The sequence below is a fragment of the Hyperolius riggenbachi genome, chromosome 1, assembly GCF_040937935.1.
Source record: "Hyperolius riggenbachi isolate aHypRig1 chromosome 1, aHypRig1.pri, whole genome shotgun sequence".
NCBI lineage: Eukaryota > Metazoa > Chordata > Amphibia > Anura > Hyperoliidae > Hyperolius > Hyperolius riggenbachi.
Genome location: NC_090646.1, coordinates 300,756,267 through 300,777,810, shown reverse-complemented (window position 1 = coordinate 300,777,810; position 21,544 = coordinate 300,756,267). Strand labels below are relative to the sequence as shown.

Below are 21,544 nucleotides of genomic sequence, written 5' to 3'. Positions count from 1 at the left end.
CACACATATAAGTAGATAAATACTTGATCTACTTACATAGCACATGCATTGTACTGACCACGTTTTGATTTCAGTGAATTTTTATATTAAAAAAAATGAAATCTTCATCTATATAAAGCTTTTCAGCAGATGGAAGCATGAAGTGCTCCAAAATCTCCTGATAGCTAGCTACATTGACCTTGCCCTTGATAAAACACAGTGGACCAACACCAGCAGCTGACATGGCACCCCAGACCATCACTGACTGTGGGTACTTGACACTGGACTTCAGGCATTTTGGCATTTCCCTCTCCCCAGTCTTCCTCCAGACTCTAGCACCTTGATTTCCGAATGACATGTAAAAGTTGCTCTCATTTCAAAAAAGTACTTTGGACCACTGAGTAACAGTCCAGTGCTGCTTCTCTGTAGCCCAGGTCAGGCGCTTCTGCCGCTGTTTCTGGTTCAAAAGTGGGTTCATGCTTCCATCTGCTGAAATGGAACCTGCCATGAGCTGTCAGGAGCATCATTCTCTGCAAATACTATATAAAAATTCTGTGAAGTCCAAACGTGAACAGTGAAATGCATATGTAATGTAAGTACAGCCAATATTTAGCTACTGATATATGTTTTTTTTTTCTCTGAGACCTTATACCTAACAGCTCCTCTTTAAGCAGACTGTGATTTTCTATTGTGACTTAGATGATCAGATCACATTGACCAATTTGTGCAGAAATCCATATAATTCCAAAGGGTTCAAATACTTTTTCTTGGTACTGTATATAGCGCCGACATTTTCTGCAGTGCTGTACAGAGTATATGGTCTTGCCTCTTAACAGTCCCTCAGAGGGGCTTACAGTCTAATCCCTGCCATAGTCATATGTCTGTGTGTATCGTAGTCTATGGCCAATTTTAGGGTGAAGCCAATTAATTTATCTGTATGTTTTTGGGATGTGGGAGGAAACCAGACTGCCCAGAGGAAACCCACATGGGCACAGAGAGACCATACATACTCTGTGCAGATCGTGCACTGGCTGGGATTCAAACCGAGGACCCAGTGCTGGACCCAGGGAAAATGAGGGGAAAAATGAAAAAAAAAATACACTTTCTCCAATTCCATCTCCTATAGTTTTAAAATAAACAATGCTGTAGTAAATAAAACCCACACATTTTATTTGCCCAGTTGTTCCGGGTATTACGTTTAAATTATGTTCCTAATACAATGCTACATTCTTATCTGAAGATTGCCTGCTAAGGCAATGCTGCTGTTTCAGCAGAAAGTATTTTGCAATGCTTATGACTTAGGGCCCGTTTCCACTATTGCGGTGCGGAATCGCCTGGATTCCACCGCTGACGAAATCGCATGCGGATGCGATTCCGCATGCGTTTTTTACTGCGAATTCGCATAGGTGAGGGTATAGGCGATTTTAACCATGTCACTGCCTGTGTGAATTTACATTGGTACCTATGCGAATTCGCATGCGATATCGCGGCAAAAACGCATGGGGAAAACGCATGCGATTTCCCTATTAAATACATTGTGTGCGATTCGCCTGCATTCCACACGCAGGCGAATTCTGAGGGCTCTGCCGTGCAGAAAAATCCTGCACAGAAAAACGCACAGCAAAACTGACAAGTGGAAACAGGCCCATCCATTTGTATTGGCTGTGCGAATCTGCATGCGGACAACGCATGCGGATTCGCGATAGTGGAAACGGGCCCTTAAGGCTCATACACACGCCCAACATGCACACAACCACATGACAAACAGCACAACCTGACAAACCACATGACCTGTATATACACACGCCTACACAGCTAAACACCCAACTCAAAGCGGTATTGTCACCATAAAAATCAAATTTCAACAGCAACTGGTCTGAGTGTATTAAGTGATAAAGATGCCAATCCTGCATTCAAAACTTGCAAAACTTTTTCTGTTATGATTTGGAGTTATCAGATACTTTAGGAGCACTGGCCCTAGTGCCAAACAGTGCCAAAGAGTTGAATCCTGGGAGTTATTTTTATCTATAATATATTCCTCCTCTTACATTTATTTCCCTGCCTAGCTTTCTTATCTGAAACACCTCTGCTCACTTGTGTTTACAAGCAAGGCTGAGGTGACTCAGCGATTGAAGGATAAGACAGTGTAGTTCCTAGTATACACCTCAGTGGGAGTGTCTGAAGACCCTGGGAGGAGGGCAGCTAATGAATACACAATGAGCAAGAGAAGGGAGGGGGGAGGATATGATGTCAGCATTAGCTTCGCAAGATGGCCACTGCCTAGAATAGGATTTTCTGCTTTTCCTTTATAAAATTCACAGGAATAAGTACGTGGATAGCACAATACATCTGTTATGCAAGTAGAAGTAGTATTTATCTACTTATATATGTGTTTTTTATTTCTAGGTTAGCATGGGTGTCGGTTGTTTAACATACTGCACACGCAAGAGGACTGACAAACTACACAGTAAAAACAAGTACAAGTCTTTCAAACAACTTGTACACACGTACCAACTGCGCACCAACTGCATGATATCAGACCAACCTAGATCCAACAGTTGAATTGATCAAACCGCCTGTTATCAGTTGCTCATCAAGTTGTTTGCAGGCGAACACATGCCTGATTATCATGCAACAGACTAAAGTCAGATGATAATCAGGCTGCAGGTTGGTCCGTGTGTACTTGGCTTTAGTCGGCAAGACAGGCCTGCCAAAGCATGCCAATCTGTTAGCTACCTGCCAAGGTTTTTTGGGGATGAATACATTTAGGACCCCTTTGTTGTTTTTGCTAGCATTTGAATAAGATAAGGTTTCCCATCCACAATTCATTTGAAATCTGCTGATCAATATTGTCATTACATTGCTAGTAGTTTGCTTGTTATGGCTGACATTAGAAGGGCAGAAAGTCAATGCAGTAAGATCTACTCTCTTTAAAGAGGAGCTGTTAGGTATAGGGTCTCAGAGAAAATAAACACATATATCAGTAGCTAAAGATTGGCTGTACTTACATTACATATGCATTTCACTGTCCACGTTTGTACTTCACAGAATTTTTATATAGTATATGCAGAGATTGATGCTCCTGACAGCTCATGGCAGGTTCCATGTTTTTCTGTCAAATGTGTCGTCATGTCCTGCCTGCTTCCTGATCACAGAAAAGCTCGTACTGAATAACAGTGTGCAGTGAATATTAATGAGCCATGTGGCTAGGAACAATAGCTGACTCCTGCAGTGTACTCTGCCCGGAGATTTATCAGTGCTACGCGCTGGACTGATTACAAGCTGCTGTAACGTCTCATTAGCAGCCGAGGGGAGGGCCCCAGAATGCTTTGCAGTATAGTATGCGGCTTGTGTCCTCTTAGGTCTAACAGCTTTTCTGATAAGCACACATCAAAGGTAAGAGAGATTTTTATCTTCACTAATGCCTTTTTGGCTTCCTTCTAAACTGTTTAACACAGGAGAATAGAGGTTTAAATTAGCGTCTGCAGCCTGACAGTTACTCTTTAAAGAGAGTAGTCAGTAGTCAGCCATACTATCTCAGGAAAAAAAACAACATATACAGGGTTTGGACAAAATAATGGAAACGCCTAACATTTTGGCATCATAATCTTTAAACATGTTTTAAGTAATCAAGACTTGACATTGACTTCCGGTTCCGGCGCCTGAATGTAAACAGCGAGGAGTTCGGAGCTCCGCAGACTCACTCGCTTGCCCCGGCCAGAGCTGCAACAAAAGTGCCCCCACACAGACCTGTCGCCTAGCCGAGCCGTCCGGAACTCCCGCTGCACCCCAGAGCGCTCGTATGGACCGATACGTAATGCGGTCAGGTCGCAAGAGAAACGAGGGGGAAGAGGGAGAGCTGGACAAGATGGCGCCCGGCACCAGCCCACAAACCGAGTCCTCTGCCCATCAGTCCCCGCAGTGGGAGAACGAATCTCAGCAACAAGACTGGGAAGAAAACACAGCAGCTCCCGACCTGGATGAAGGTGAGCACCACATAGACTATAAAAAAATAACAGCAGAGGTAGTCTCCATGCTGACACCGGAGCTACACTCCATAATACAATCCGCATTAGACAAATCACTGGGAGAGCTGCATAAGCAACTTCAAAAGCATGAAAGCAGATTTGTGCAAATAGAAAACAGAGTACAGAGTATAGAAGATGAAAGGGCTAAAGAGGGGGAAAAAATGAAACAAATCCTGGAAGATAACAAGCAGATGCATAATAAGCTCCAGGACCTTGAAAACAGGTAGAGGCGAAATAATCTCAGAATCACTGGCCTTCCTGAGGCCATGACACTCCAGGCCTTACACGACTTTTCTGTATCTGCACTACCAAAGCTATTAGGCTTGAAAAAAAGGATTTAAAGTTGAAAGATCTCACAGAGTGGGTCCCCCACGTAACGCAAATGATAAACGCCCCCGCGAGTAGTGATGACCAGATACCTGGACCAGTGGCGTACCTAGGGTATTTGACACCCGGTGCTGGGTATTAAAAGACACCCCCCCCCCCCCCCAAAAAAAGGAAAGGAGTGCGGCATACTAAGCGCGCAATGGTGGGTAATGCCAGACCCGCCCCACCTGAGTTTCCTCCTTACACGCTCTCCCCCCTCCAGATATGCATCAGCACAGTGAGCAACAGTGAAGGTGGAGACCTGTGGCACGTAATGGTGACGCAGCGCTCCAGCGCTTGGAACGCAGGAGTCAAGTGAAGTATTCCCTGCATGCCCGTCTCATATCTAGAGGGGGAGACCGTGGAAGGAGGGGACCCAGGTGAGGAGGGTATGTGGCCCCCCTCCCCTGTCCTTCCTTTTTGTGCTGCTTTCCTCCTGCTCATGGCCTCTGTGGGAGGTCTTTGCGACAGGGTTGCCAACTTTATTTCTATTTTTGAAGGACAAAAGGCCCCAAAAAAACGCAACATTTTGGATGGAGAGGGGGCAGAGTCAGAAGCGTACTTTTAAGTAGAGTTGTGGGTGGGGCTAAGCTCTGCACATAATTATTTTTTTGGGAATTTAGTTAGCATTGACATGATCTTCCACAGCACTTTACATAGTCAGGTTATTCACTGTCCTCAGGCAAGCTCACAATTGAATCCCACCCTACCACAGTCATAATGCAATGTCTGCCGTATTATTATTATTATGTATATAGCACTGATAACTTCTGCAGCACTATACAGAGTACATAGTTATGTCACTGTCCTCAGAGGAGCTCATAGTCTAATCCCTGCCATAGTGAGTGTAATGTAATGTCCTACCATAATATAATTATGCATTTATATAGCAGACATCTTCTGCAGCACTTTACAGAGTACATAGACATGTCACTGACTGTCCTTAGAGGAGCTCACAATCTAATCCTACCATAGTTGTATGGCCTACCATATTATGTATTTATATAGCCCTGACATCACCTGCAGCACATTACAGAGTACATAGTCATGTCACTGACTGGCCTCAGAGGAGCTCACAATCTAATCCTACCATAGCCTAATGTCCTACCATATTATTATTATGTATTATGGATCACTGACATCTTCTGCAACACTTTAAGGAAACCAGAGCTGAATGACAGTAAGTTTTATACATACCTGGGGTTTCTTCCAGCCCCATCCACACGGATCGCTCCCATGCCGCCGTCCTCAGCCTTCTCTGGTACCGGGTTCCGTAACTTCAACCAGTCGTGGCCAGTCTGTGCAAGAGAAGTGCGCTCTCTACGTATCTCTCCAGCGGTTGCGTAAAGAGTGCACTTCTCTTGTGTCAGACAGACCACAACTGGCAGAAGTGACGGGACCTGGTACCGATGAAGGAGATGACTGAGGACAGCGGCATGGGAGCAATCCATGCAGATGGGGCTAGAGGAAGCCCCAGGTATGTATAAAACTTATTAGTCAGCTCTGGTACACTTTAACTGTTCTCAGACTAGCTGACAATCTATAGACACCAGCTTCTATAGCAAATACAGGGGGAAAGCTGCCTGCCTGATCATCAGAACAGCTCACAACAAATCATTTATAAAACAAAACAATACAAATTTTCCTTTCAGAGCAAGATTCTATGTGAAGGTGATTTTATCTTTACCAAGCTCCGTCTGGTTTCATCTGTGAAACACCCTACACCTCTTATCAACATAAACAACCCCCATGCCCTGCCTATAGAAAGGCTTCCCTGCTCCCATCCCTCCTGTGACCCCATCCAGATTTCTGAAGAATGCTGCCCAGCAGATAACAGTGCAGAGCACGGAGGATTCCTGTAGCTGAAGTGCCACTGTATGCACACTGATCAGCTTCCTCGTGCTGATACTGACAGGCTGTGTGACTGGCAGGGATAAGAAGGGGATATGAGGACGACAATGATGAGCACACTTCAGTGACAGAGAGTTACCTTCTCTCCATGCTGACCGAGAATAGGACTTCGGGGCATTGTGGGCGGGTTTGCTTGGCTGTCTCTCTCCCTTCTATTGGCTAGAGAGATCTGACAGCCGGAAAAGAAAGCTTCTGATTGGAGGGAGGGAGGAGAAGGAGGCAGCAGCCTGATATCTCGGTCGTAACTTTTCAGGCTTGAACAATAATAATAATAATGAATCTGAGAATAATAATGATAATAGTGGGAGCTGTGCAATGCTCACAAAACAAATACAGACATGATTCATTTCAGGTGATTCATTTAAATGGACAGTTGGCAACCCTGCTTTGTGACACCCCCTCCCTGTCAATCACCCGGTGTGCCCCGCCCCCTTGCGCCCAATGGAAGAAACGCCACTGACCTGGATTATGCTGACAAAACAACCATATTAAGAGCTTGTCGTGCACAGGAGGGCCCCTTGGACTATCAAGGCTCCACAATACGTTTATTCAACGATTACTCTGCTGGGGTATCTAAACTTAGGCAAACCTTTAACCCAGCATGTGCGCAATTAAGTTAAAATGGCGATTTGCCCTACAATATCCAGCCATCATGCGCATAACAGATGATAAAGAGGAACAACACGTGTTCCACACGGCTAAAGAAGCACTTTTTTTCTTGAAGCAACATGCAACAGATCCTGAATGATCCTTTATACCTGGGCTGATGTTATAAAAAGACGATGCGTAGGGGGCACTGCAAATCAACTGGAACATGTTGTCCCATGCCTCGTTCAGTTCTATCATATACAAGATATTTCATGTTCTGGATAGTTAGACTGCCTTGATAATATATGGCGGGAAAGACAAGTGACTGAGTCCTGGAGCTCCAAGAAGGGACACTTACTCAGGGAAGAAGTGAGGTCACATCAAGATGTTTTTGGTTATGTTTGTTTTATTTTCAGTTTTTAATATTGTTCATGGCTCCTCAGAGCCATACTAACCACTTGCCGACCGCCCACAGCCCATGGGCGGCGGCAAAGTGGATGCCTTAAGGACCGCAATACGCCTTAGGGCGTTGCATCCTTTTCCTATGCCGGGGGAGCGATCGCGTCATTGATGACGCGCGCTTCCCCCGGCAACTGGCTCCGCCCACCCGCCGTAACATCCCGCCGGCCATACGGAAGCGCCGGCGGGATGTTAACCCCGCGATCGCCGCTACAAAGTGTATAATACACTTTGTAATGTATACAAAGTGTATTATACAGGCTGCCTCCTGCCCTGGTGGTCCCAGTGTCGGAGGGACCACCAGGGCAGGCTGCAGCCACCCTACTCTGCACCCAAACACACTGATCTGCCCCCCCCCGCCCACAGCACCCCTCAGACCCCCCCCCTGCCCACCCCCCAGACCCCTGTTTGCACCCAATCACCCCCCTAATAACCCATCAATCACTCCCTGTCACTATCTATCAACGCTATTTTTTTTTATCTCCCCCCCCCTGCCCCCTCCTGATCACCCCCCCACCCCTCAGATTCTCCCCAGGACCCCCCCCCAGACCTCCCCCCCCCCCCTGTGTACTGTATGCATCTATCCCCCCTGATAACCTGTCAATCACCCATCAATCACCCCCTGTCACTGCCACCCAACAATCAGCCCCTAACCTGCCCCTTGCGGGCAATCTGATCACCCACCCACACCAATAGATCGCCCGCAGATCCGACATCAGATCACCTCCCAAATCCATTGTTTACATCTATTCTCTCCTCTAAACACCCACTAATTACCCATCAATCACCCCCTATCACCACCTGTCACTGTTACCTATCAGATCAGACCCTAATCTGCCCCTTGCGGGCACCAAATCACCCGCCCACACGCTCAGATTGCCCTCAGACCCCCCCTCCCCCCCTTATCAATTCGCCAGTGCATTAATTACATCTGGTCTTCCCTGTAATAATCCACTCATCACCTGTCAATCACCTGCCAATCACCTATCACCCATCAATCACCCCCTGTCACTGCCACCCATCAATCAGCCCCTAACCTGCCCCTTGCGGGCAATCTGATCACCCACCCACACCATCCGATCGCCTGCAGACCCGCAGTCAGATCACCTCCCAAGTGCATTGCATCTGTTCTCTCCTCTAAACACCCACTAATTACCCATCAATCACCCCCTGTCACTGCTACCCATCAGATTAGACCCCCATCTGCCCCTAGGGCACCCAATCACCCGCCCACACCCTCAGACTCCAGCCCTGATCACCTCGCCATTGCATTACTTGCATCTATTCCCCCCACTAATCACACCTTGAGACACCCATCAATCACCTCCTGTCACTACCTGTCACCCCCTAGCACACCTACCCATCAGATCAGGCCCTAATTTGCCCCGTGTGGGCTCCTGATCACTCGGCCAAACCCTCAGATCCCCCTCAGACCCCCTTCTGATCACCTCCCCAGTGCATTGAGTGCATCTATTTTCCCCTCTAATCACCCCCTGAGACACCCATCAATCACCTCCTGTCACCCCCCTAGCACTCCTATCCATCAGATCAGGCTCAATACAACCTGTCATCTAAAAGGCCACCCTGCTTATGACCGGTTCCACAAAATTCGGCCCCTCATAGACCACCTGTCATCAAAATTTGCAGATGCTTATACCCCTGAACAGTCATTTTGAGACATTTGGTTTCCAGACTACTCACGGTTTTGGGCCCGTAAAATACCAGGGCGGTATAGGAACCCCACAAGTGACCCCATTTTAGAAAAGACACCCCAAGGTATTCTGTTAGGTGTATGACGAGTTCATAGAAGATTTTATTTTTTGTCAAAAGTTAGCGGAAATTGATTTTTATTGGTTTTTTTTCACAAAGTGTCATTTTTCACTAACTTGTGACTAAAAATAAAATCTTCGATGACCTCGCCATACACCTAATGGAATACCTTGGGGTGTCTTCTTTCTAAAATGGGGTCACTTGTGGGGTTCCTATACTGCCCTGGCATTTTAGGGGCCCTAAACCGTGAGGAGTAGTCTAGAAAACAAATGCCTCAAAATGACCTGTAAATAGGACGTTGGGCCCCTTAGCGCACCTAGGCTGCAAAAAAAGTGTCACACATGTGGTATCGCCGTACTCAGGAGAAGTAGTATAATGTGTTTTGGGGTGTATTTTTACACATACCCATGCTGGGTGGGAGAAATCTCTCTGTAAATGGACAATTGTGTGTAAAAAAAATCAAACAATTGTCATGTACAGAGATATTTCTACCACCCAGCATGGGTATGTGTAAAAATACACCACAAAACACATTATACTACTTCTCCTGAGTACGGCGGTACCACATGTGTGGCACTTTTTTACACCCTAAGTGCGCTAAGGGGCCCAAAGTCCAATGAGTACCTTTAGGATTTCACAGGTCATTTTGCGACATTTAGTTTCAAGACTACTCCTCGCGCTTTAGGGCCCCTAAAATGCCAGGGCAGTATAGGAACCCCACAAATGACCCCATTCTAGAAAGGAGACACCCAAAGGTATTCCGTTAGGAGTATGGTGAGTTCATAGAGATTTTTTTTGTCACAAGTTAGCGGAATATGACACTTTGTGAAGAAAAACAATTCAAATCAATTTCCGCTAACTTGTGGCAAAAAATAAAATCTTCTATGAACTCACCATACTCCTAACGGAATACCTTGGGGTGTCTTCTTTGTAAAATGGGGTCATTAGTGGGGTTCCTATACTGCCCTGGCATTTTAGGGGCCCTAAACCGTGAGGAGTAGTCTTGAAACAAAAATGACCTGTGAAATCCTAAAGGTACTCATTGGACTTTGGGCCCTTTAGCGCAGTTAGGGTGCAAAAAAGTGCCACACATGTGGTATTGCCGTACTCAGGAGAAGTAGTATAATGTGTTTTGTGGTGTATTTTTACACATACCCATGCTGAGTGGGAGAAAGATCTCTGTAAATGAACAATTGTGTGTAAAAAAAATTAACAAATTGTCATTTACAGAGATATTTCTCCCACCCAGCATGGGTATGTGTAAAAATACACCCTAAAACACATTATACTACTTCTCCTGAGTACGGCAATACCACATGTGTGGCACTTTTTTGCAGCCTAACTGCGCTAAGGGGTCCAAAGTCCAATGAGCACCTTTAGGCTTTACAGGGGTGCTTACAATTTAGCACCCCCCAAAATGTCAGGACAGTAAACACCCCACAAATGACCCCATTTTGGAAAGTAGACCCTTCAAGGTATTCAGAGAGGGGCATGGTGAGTCCGTGGCAGATTTCATTTTTTTTTGTCGCAAGTTAGAAGAAATGGAAACTTTTTTTTTTTTCTCACAAAGTGTCATTTTCCGCTTACTTGTGACAAAAAATAATATCTTCTATGAACTCACTATGCCTCTCAGTGAATACTTTGGGATGTCTTCTTTCCAAAATGGGGTCATTTGGGGGGTATTTATACTATCCTGGAATTCTAGCCCCTCATGAAACATGACAGGGGGTCAGAAAAGTCAGAGATGCTTGAAAATGGGAAAATTCACTTTTTGCACCATAGTTTGTAAACGCTATAACTTTTACCCAAACCAATAAATATACACTGAATGGGGTTTTTTTTAATCAAAAACATGTTTGTCCACATTTTTCGCGCTGCATGTATATAGAAATTTTACTTTATTTGAAAAATGTCAGCACAGAAAGTTAAAAAAATCATTTTTTTTCCAAAATTCATGTCTTTTTTGATGAATATAATAAAAAGTAAAAATCGCAGGAGCAATCAAATAGCACCAAAAGAAAGCTTTATTAGTGACAAGAAAAGGAGCCAAAATTCATTTAGGTGGTAGGTTGTATGAGCGAGCAATAAACCGTGAAAGCTGCAGTGGTCTGAATGGAAAAAAAGTGGCCGGTCCTTAAGGGGTAGAAAGCCCTAGGTCCTCAAGTGGTTAACACTTGTCACTACAAACAAGACATTTTTTCAAATCAATCCACTCCTGCAATGATTGCAGGAGGTCAACATAGCTATGTGACAGTTTTGCTGTTTTTAGGGGTTCTTTTGGGGAAAGGGGAGGGACAGTATGCAGTCATTCCTTGTCATATGTATTTAACAAAATATAATGTTGGGTGTGTGCTCGCAGTCGGATCCATAGACCCGGGTTAAAATGTCCATTAAAATTACGTCTTGGAATGTTAAGGGCCTGAGATCACCAGGGAAACGCTCAATTGTGCTCCGACATCTTAAGAAACTCCACACAGAGATAGCTCTACTTCAAGAGACTCACTTGACTGAAAATCAATTCCAATTTATGCGCAAATCGTGGGTGGGACAAGTATTTGGCTCGCCGGCCCAAGGTAGGAAATCTGGGGCTCTAATTTTAATTCATAAACCATTTCAGGGCGAGGTACTGGAAAGTAGCTGCGACACAGAGGGAAGATGGGTTAGGATCTGACTGCGATTACACTGTGATATAGTTGATGTTATGAGTGTGTACGCCCCCACTGCTGAAGATAAAACATTCTTTTCAGCGCTGATGACCCAAACACTATTGAGCACACAATCAAAAATCATCCAGGGAGGGGACTTTAAAGAGACTCTGTAACAAATTTTTCAGCCTTAGTTCTTCTATCCTATAACTTCCTATGCCTGTTCTAATCTGCTCTGGCTTACTGCAGTCTTTCCTAACTGCACTGTCTCTGTAATAAATCAATGTATCTTTCCTCTGTCCTGTTTGTCGGGCTAAAGCTTGAATGTGTGGAATGTGCAGGGCTGCTTGTGATTGGATAGAAGCGATACACACCCTCTGCAGGCCCCCTGCATACTCTGAATGACTCACACTCTATGCTTAGCTGAGCCTATTAGAAGCTGGTTAGTTTGTTTGTAAACACTGCCTAAAACTGTTAATTACAAGCCAGGATTGCAGCAGAGAGTGGCAGAAACAGCACAGAGGGGCACAGGAGAAAATAAGGAATAGAATGGTATGCTTTTTATTGTAAGAATATTAGAGTACAGATTCTCTTTAATGCCCTTATGCATCCCAGGGAAGATAGGTCAGCCTCCTCGATACCAAGTGCATCCACTGTAGCGAAGTCATTATTACTATCAGAATATACAGCAGAAACTAGACTGTGCGATAGCTGGAGAACTCTTCATCCCGGGGACTCACAGTACACATTTTACTCCACTCCTCATGATTCCTGGTCCAGACTTGATTATTTTTTGACTTCCCCTAATCTAATTAACCAGATAGAATCAGTTGAAATATTTGACCTTTTGATATCGGACCACGCCCCTATCCAACTAGCCCTAATCCCCACTATGCCAAAAGGCACAGATATCCTCTGGAGATTTCCAACACATTTATACGAGGATGGAGAGTTCCTAGCTCTTCTGACACAGTGGTGGTGGGAGTACAAAGAAGCAAATACAGGCCACATACAAGATATAGGTCTCTTCTGGGAAGCTGCCAAACCAGTATTACGGGGTAGGATAATGGGGTATGTTTCGGTGAAAAAGAAGCAAGCTAACGCTCAGTATCTGGAGTCAGTGGGTGAGCTACGACAAGCACACAGAAAATTCCTTGAAAGCCCAGCAAATGAAAATAAATTAAGCTGGCTTAGAGCCAAAGGTCATACCGATAAGTGTCTAAAAAATCGAGATAGATTCATCAAATCTTATCGAGACCTTTATTTTCATACGTTCGGAAATAAAATGGGCACTATGCTCTCTCGTTTGTCAAAGCCCCCTCACCTTAATACAGTAATTTCTGGCCTACGCACTGACTCAGGAATAGTGACACACGATCCTAAGTTAATCAATGAAACTCTTAAAAACTTTTATTCCTCGCTATATAAAAAAGAACCAAATACTATGCCCAATGACAAAGGTTTTGATCATCTACACAGGACCAGACTAGCTAAGCTATCAGAGGAGGACCTTTCAGCTCTAAATGCCGAAATTACCCCAGCAGAGGTCGCCTACACCATCAAAACACTAACTAATCACAAGGCTCCAGGCCCTGATGGACTTGCATCAGAATTTTATAAAATCCTTAAAAAAGAAAAAGTCCCTGTACTAGTCAAGCACTTTAACCATATACTCACTAAAGGCATATATCCTAACTTTTCAAATTTAGCCTATGTAAAATTCATCCTAAAACCTGGAAAAGATCCTTTACTACCTAGCTCATATCGACCCATATCCCTAATTAACCAGGACCTTAAAATACTGTCCAAAATAATGTCTGACAGGCTAGCTGAGTTTATGCCTAAGCTGGTAAGCCCCAACCAAACTGGATTTGTTCGCCAAAGATCAGCAGTGGCCAACATTTGCAAATTACTTATTGCACAAGATTACGCTAAGGCTTACCCAAACACATGCAAAGAATACGCAGTATTACTGATAGACGCCGAGAAGGCCTTTGACAATGTTCATTGGGACTGGCTGAACATGGTTTTAGATAAAATGAATATCACAGGATCATTTAGAAATCTCCTTACGGCAATGCACACCCACCCTCAGGGACAGATCTATACTCCAGGATTTTTATCCTCTAGGTTTGTTCTAGAAAAGGGCACGAGACAGGGGTGCCCCCTGTCTCCACTCTTGTTTAACCCCCTTGGCGGTATGAAAAATACCGCCAGGGGGCAGCGCAGCAGTTTTTTTTTTGTTTTGTTTTTTTAAATCATGTAGCGAGCCCAGGGCTCGCTACATGATAGCCGCTGCTCAGCGGCATCCCCCCAGCCCCGCCGATCGCCTCCGGCGATAGGCGATCAGGAAATCCCGTTCAAAGAAAGAGGGACGGAATGACGTCGGGACGTCATTGGGAGACCCGATCCACCCCTTGGCGCTGCCTGGCACTGCTTGGCCAGGCAGCGCAGGGGTCTGGGGGGGGGCGCGCCGCACCGGATAGCGGCGATCGGGCGTGCGGCGGCGGCGATCGGGGTGCTGGCGCAGCTAGCAAAGTGCTAGCTGCGTCCAGCAAAAAAAAAATTATGTAAATCGGCCCAGCAGGGCCTAAGCGGCACCCTCCGGCGGCTTACCCCGTGTCACACACGGTGTTACCGCCAAGGAGGTTAACCTGGCTCTAGACCCACTGACTCAGATACTAGAGAATCAAATTGAAGGGATAAATATAGGGGATTATAAGCTGTCACAGGCTATGTTTGCAGACGATATCATGCTATTTCTGAACAACCCAGACATACAATTAGACAAGGTTTTCAACCTAATACGAGAGGTCGGACAAGCCAGTGGGTTCAAGGTGAATGTGTCGAAGTGTGAATTGATGTTCCTGTCCAAAAATGCCTCTCCCCGAAACCAAACTAGCTACCCTGTAAAAAATATGCTCCCAATTCAGGTATCTAGGGATACAGTTTAATAAAGACCCTGACAAAATCTATGCAATTAACTATTCACCCTTGATGGTTGACATTAAACGCCAACTCCAAACATGGAAAAACCTTCCGATCAATCTAATGGGCAGGGCCGCTTTGATAAAATCTGTCAGCTTTGGCAGACTATTATACCCTCTGCAAACCATACCGCTGCTCTTGAAACACTCAGACATACAAGATTTAAATAGAGCGTTTACACTTTTCCTCTGGGGTGGCAAAAAGGCACGCATTGCTCTTTGGAAATTACAATTACCTAAAGAGTGGGGAGGGTTAGGTATCCCTAATAATCGACACTACAACTTAGCATGCATGACTAGACATACAAGAGACTGGATCAATGGGTGAGACATTTTCTCTAATTCCACACTGGAAAAAGCTTATGCAGAACCCTGGACTTTACCGGGTTTATTGCACGGAGGATTTTCCCCTCTCCCCCCAGACTGAAAAGCAGCAAAATAATAAGAGATACTGTGACTACCTGGAGGGAGATTAGCAAGAAATTTAAAACATGTTACCAAATCACTAAATATATGCCCTTCTGGGGTCACCCGGGGTTCCCTGCAGGATTGACGCATAAGGGCTTCCTAGAGTGGGAAGAGAGAGGGCTAACTAGGCTGGGACAATTAATAGACCTTCGGGAAGGAAGATTTTTGTCTTTTAGAGAATTGAAAGCAAAATTTTAATCTCCCACCTCACCACTTCTTATACTATGGTCAATTAAGGGCCCACATAAAGAGCAAACTACGAAATACTGCTTCCCTCTTACAACTCAATGAGTTTGATAGTTTCCTAGGCTCCCACCTAACCAAACTATCATTGTCTCAACTTCACTCCACTCTTCAAAAGACACATCTATCAGGAAGTGAGAATTCGATTTTTAAAACATGGACAAAAGATTTGTCCGATCCAGATATAGGAAGTAAAATATTATCTGGGGCAATGGTGATAAGAAAGCTAATATCGGGGGAAAATTGGAGGGAGTCCCATTTTAAATTCATACATAGGGCAAAATATGCCTTTAATATCAAGTACACGACACCCCCGCCAGGATATAAAGCAGAATGCCCTAAATGTAAACTACCCAAAGCTGATCTCCTGCATTGCATGTGGAACTGTCCTCATATCCAATCCTTCTGGTCTAAGGTGTGTGTCTATATAAATCAGCTATGTAAAGTAAAATTGGATTTAAATACTGCAACGCTGCTATTTAATCACTATGAACCAGCCCAGGTCCCTGACTCAAACACAGCTCAAATGAGAAAAACGCTCAGCCCTTTATCTCATCTCATCATCATTGCTGCAAGGAAATCAATTTTCAATAAATGGATCTATAATACAGTCCCCACAGTATGGGATGTTAAGGAGGAAATTACTCATCTCTTTAATTTGGACAGGTTGGATGCTCTATTACACAAAGAAAAAAGGACCAAACACCTGTTCGCTACCTGGAAACACTTTATCCTAGCCTCCTTCACTACGAAAGAAAAGAACGAGCTTATGGAACACTTTAAGTATACGGGCTGGTATTGTACGTCCCAACTTCAAGGAACACTGGGTAGATTGGAAATCACAAAGTAGGCCCTGAAAGATGATAACCTCGGTAGAAAATCACTAGTGAAATATTGAGCACACAGTTGAGTTGATCGACAAGGAATGACTGCTGAGGGTGGGAAAGGGAGGGGGAGGGGACACCAAGTAGGGGTAGTTTGCTAGTATATAGCTGGTAAGCCAGTCTGTTGTATCTTTGTATACAGATCTCATTTTACCTCTGAAGGCGGGTAATTTACACCCGTGATGTTGTATTTTTTTGAAAACCAAATAAAATATGTTGAAAAAAAAGACATATGTTAAATTTTTTTTTTATTATTTTTATTTGATGTTTAATTTAAAAAAAATTTTTTACAGATATTTAAACCAAAGTTGGTTTTAATTTATATAAATGGCAGATCTCTCAAACTTTCAAAGAGGCCAAATTGTTGGTGCTCGTAGGGCAGGCACTACTGTTACAGACAGTGGCGTAGCTAAGGAGCTCTGGGCCCCGATGCAAGTTTTACAATGGTGCCCCTCAAGCACTCTATACATAAATTGATACAGCGCACCAAAACCTGCCAATGGCAATTACAGTGTCAGAGGTGCAAGAAGGGGATGGGGAACAGCTTGTTAATGATTACTACTATTCAAAGCATCTATAGAAGTGATTAGTATGAGCACATGTCCAATAGAGAGCAAATACTGTAGTTGACGGAGGGCCCTTCGGGGCCCCGATGCGGTCGCAACCTCTGCAACCCCTATTGCTACGCCCCTGGTTACAGAAACTGCCTGAATGCATGGCATTTCAAGAGGTACTGTCTCAAAAGTAATGACTGCCTTTGAAAGAGAAGGAAAAACGTCCTCAGCAAAGCACAGTTGTGGCCGAAAGTTGAAGTTTTCTGAGACACTGTCGGACTCTAAATTTAATTGTTAGAAAAGCTTGCAAGACCACGACTCCTAAAATCACTGCAGAGCTTAATGAACACCTACAGAACCCAGTTTCCACAAAAACTGTTCGGAAGCTGCACAAATCTGGATTCCACAGAAGAACTGCAATTTGAAACATTTGTCTTTGAGGGCAGAGGTTTTCTAAGCGTTTAGAGTGGTGTAGAAACCACCAGAATTGGTCCCTCGAACAGTGGAAAAATTTGATTTTCTCTGACGAATCATAGTTTACCTTTTTTCCGACCTCCGTCCGAGTGTACGTTTGGAGACAGCCGAAAGAAGCATTTTCATCCAGACTACCTTCTCCCAACGGTAAAACATGGCGGGGGTTCTTTGATGATCTGGGGTGCTATTTCTTGGAAATCCACCGGGCCAATGATTTCCCTTCATGGAAGTATTAACAGCCAAGAGTAGTTAGGAATTTTGGGTGTCCAAGTTCATCCTATGGTTCAAGAACTGTTTCCGGAGGGGAATGCCATCTTTCAAGATAATGCCCCAATCCATACATCTAGAATTGTTAAAGAATGACACGAGGAACATTCTAATGAAGTTGAGCATCTCATCTGGCCACCACAATCCCCAGACCTCAACATTGAGCATTTATGGTCGTTATTAGAGATTCAAGTAAGAAGTTGATTTCTGCTGCCATCGTCTCTAAAAGAACTGGAGGGTGTTTTAACTGAAGAATGGGCTAAAATTCTTTTGGAAACAATTCACATCTTGTATGAATCAATACCTCAGAGAATTGAGGCTGTAATTGCCGCAAAAGGTGGACCTACACCATATTAAAATATATTTAGTTGATTTTCAAGAAGTTTCCATTATTTTGGCCAACCCGTGTAAGTAAATAAATACTTGCTCTACTTTCATAACATATGTATTGCACTGTCCACGTTTTGATTTTAGTGATTATTCTACAGTAAAAAAATTAGCATTTCTCATTTTAACTGTGGCTATTTTGAAGTCAATCCTGGTGTCATTTCCTCCCTTACTCTCCTCTGCCTGATTGTGTATGCATTGTCTGGCCAATCAGAGAGGAACAGAGGTATGGGAGGGGAAAACAGGAGGGAAAGAGGCTTCAGCCAATCGGGCTGCATTAGTTAAGTCTGAGGGGAAGTAGAGAAGCAAAAAAAAAGGACAGCATGCCCTGCAACTTCCTTTTTTTGTGTACCAAATTTTGTGTGTACCAAATAAGTCAGGTAAACTGGGGAATGATCATTCATTTATTAACAAGAAAAATAGTAGTATTTTTAAATTTTGGATTGCCTGGTTTGCATCCTTGTTACTTGTTTACCAGATAATAATAATTGATTTTATACCCGACAGTTTAAGAGGGCTTTCCAGGTTTGCTACCTTTTCTGGGCAAAGCTAAATTGTATTTAGTGAGGCTGGTGTTAAGTCCTTTTACCCTGTACTTTTTCTATCTTTACCATTGTATTACCTCCTGTTATTCTGAAATAATGATCCAAGAGACTCATATTTCCAATGGTGCCCATTAACAGTAATTTTTCTTTTAGTCGATTGTATCTTTAATACAATTGTTCAGATCCTATTGTATGAAAACAGTGCAGCTTGTGGGCCCAATAGATTCTGTACAAGCACAATATTGATCAAGTTTACTTAAAGAGGAACTCCAGTGAAAATAATGTAATAAAAAAAGTGCTTCATTTTTACAATAATTATGTATACATGATTTAGTCAGTGTTTGCTCATTGTAAAATCTTTCCTCTCCCAGATTCACATTCTGACATGTTTTACATGGTGACATTGTTACTGTGGGCAGATTATGTAGCTGGTCTGGCTTTAACAGACAGCTGTAAGCAGCTATTTCCTGTCTGAACATTGTTACATTGTGGCAGTTTGCCCAGAGTACCGTACGGTACCAGAGCCTCTTGTGGGAGGGGTTTCAGCACAAAATCAGTCATACAGCGCCCCCTGATGGTCTGTTTGTGAAAATCATTATTTTTCTCATGTAAAAGTGGGTATCAGCTACTGATTGGGATAAAGTTCAATTCTTGGTCGGAGTTTCTCTTTAAAGAAACAGTCAATTAGCATGACCGTTTTGTTTCATTCATATGAACACAACTGTTTTTGATATTGAGAGGTAGATTGAGCCCTCTTATGCTTTAAACCGATTAAATACTATATTTTTTTCCCTTCTGGATGACCTGATCAAAAATACGATCAATCACTAAAAACTGATAATGGGCACCTTTTTTTAGTCCGCCAGAAAAAAGCGCAATATAAATGTTCGGTGTCTGAATGAATTCTTGAGCACATTAAAATACTAACCATAAAAATTATTCTTATCAGCAAGCACTCAGGATGATGTCATTCAGACAAATCTACAAGGTGTTGGGTATGGAGCCTTTGCAGTCGTCAAGAGTAAACAGACAGAAGAGGAAACGTCCAAGAGACAGTAATGACATTGCCAAGGGAGATGAAAAGAAGGACAAAAAAGAAAATACTGAGCAAACGGAGTAGGATTTGTGCACGTAAACATTTTTTGTATCTAGAAGCTTAAATAGTGTGTCCAAACTTAGTGTTCATTGTAACTTGCGTACATATACTTTCCAAAATGATGGCCCCCTTGTGGCAACCTCTTTTCACTAGCGTGTGCAATACAATGCTTTCAACACAATGCTTTTGGAACTATTTTCTTTAACATAGGCATGCATCTGATTTGTTTGTGTAAGTGGCCAGATACAAAGTGGCACAGTTTTATACTTTTCTTTTAGCATTGCCAATAGCATGCTGCACACTGTGTTGAAAAGAAAGTAATGTATGTACATATGCAAGTTCCACCAGTTGTTGATGCACATGCTAGCAGGAAAACGGCATTAATTGTGTGAAGCTTTGTAAACATTAATCTGGTAAACTATGCTAAAACTTAAGCACATTTTCTACCCTGTAATGTAAACTTTGAGTTGCTATCTTGCAGGTATTTGTTTTTCTTTTACAAAAACGTATTGTCAAGAGATGTGATCCAAAAGTAGTTTGTGGATATTTCTACGCCGGCACTTAATGCCTGTGTTCCTTCTATATGTGACTGCTGCAGCCTGCTCATGGACTGTTTATATGTAACTGTAACAGTGGTATTTGGGTATGCATCAGCTTTTCTAAACATTGCAGAGGAGTATCTTATGCTGAGCTGATCTACATTGACTTTGGAAATGATGGTGCACACTCATAGAGTTCTCTCTTAGGTTCAGTGAGCAGCCCTATAAGCAGTTGCTACATAACATTTTGTGTTATTAAAAAGACCATGTATACCTACTCTACTTATGATCTATAGTTTGAAAAATGAGTTCTCTTTAGAAAATGTATCTCACAACTCTAAAATCAAATGCATTTTTTAAAAATAGTTTTTGTTTAGTTTGATTCAAATAAATGATACAGTAGAAATAGTGGGAACACAATAAAAAGGGGGAGGGTGGAAAAGACCTTTTGTTGTAGCATACTCAATTAAAAGGAAATTTCATTTTGTTTTTTAAAAAAGGGTAATCTACTTTGTTGGTCCTAGTTGCTGTTACAGGCAACCATTTGTACGTGCATGTCCCAAAAAATCCCCACACAGGTCTGTGCAGCGTTGATATTATTTGTTCTCCAGAATAGGCTAAAATGATGTGTAATATGGATATTCACATTATAACCACGTAGAATAGAGAGGGGTTAATGGCAATCTGAAGAGTGATTTTCTGTAAATTAATATCCTGATTAAAAAAAAAAAGTATAAGTGGTACATATCCCTTGTAGAAATAGACATGCATGGATATCGCAAAAAGCTTTTTACACAAGAAATTTTGTGGATTATATCAGTTTCTTCAGGTTACAAGTGTTTGACAGCCAATTATATCCTACCTAATAATAGGCAAGTGTCCCTGCGTCTGTCCGTGTGTCCGTGCTTTTTAGCACAGCGCATGTGCAGGGACAAGACTCAGACACTGCCGAGAGCCGGAGGAAGACTGGGTTAGAAGGGGCGGTCGTGAGTGCGTGCGCGCAGCGTGTGCGTGGCTGGCGGCATGCGCGCGCACGGCAGATTACTGACAGACCTAGCCCGTTTTTAAACGTGCTAAGGTCACTAGTAATCTCATAAGTGTTAAAAAAAAGGCACTTTCTCTCTTCAGATACTATTCTAAAATACAACATGCTGTATAACCCATGTTGTATTTTAGGATACCACGGAATATTTTAGGATACCACGGAATCCTTTCATGTCAATTTTCTCCACATACGAATGCTTTTCTGTACAATCTGAGTGTAAAAATCTGATTGCATCTTGGAAAAATATTGTATTGTTAATGAGTGCCCTAAAAAGGTTTCTATATATACAGTAGTTTAACCACTTTACCC

General features: G+C 43.2%; 1 protein-coding gene across 2 annotated transcripts in view; it reads left to right on the top strand.

Moving 5' to 3' along the window:
• ZFR2 (zinc finger RNA binding protein 2) overlaps positions 1 to 19,832 on the top strand; it is a 246,077-nt gene extending 226,245 nt beyond the window's left edge. For both annotated transcript variants that reach the window (XM_068233784.1, XM_068233785.1), the window contains exon 18: positions 19,505 to 19,832. In XM_068233784.1, coding sequence (XP_068089885.1) covers positions 19,505 to 19,675 — 171 coding nt within the window. In that variant the 3' untranslated portion in view covers positions 19,676 to 19,832. The remainder of the gene's footprint in view (positions 1 to 19,504) is intronic.
• The last annotated feature ends 1,712 nt before the right edge of the window (positions 19,833 to 21,544 follow it).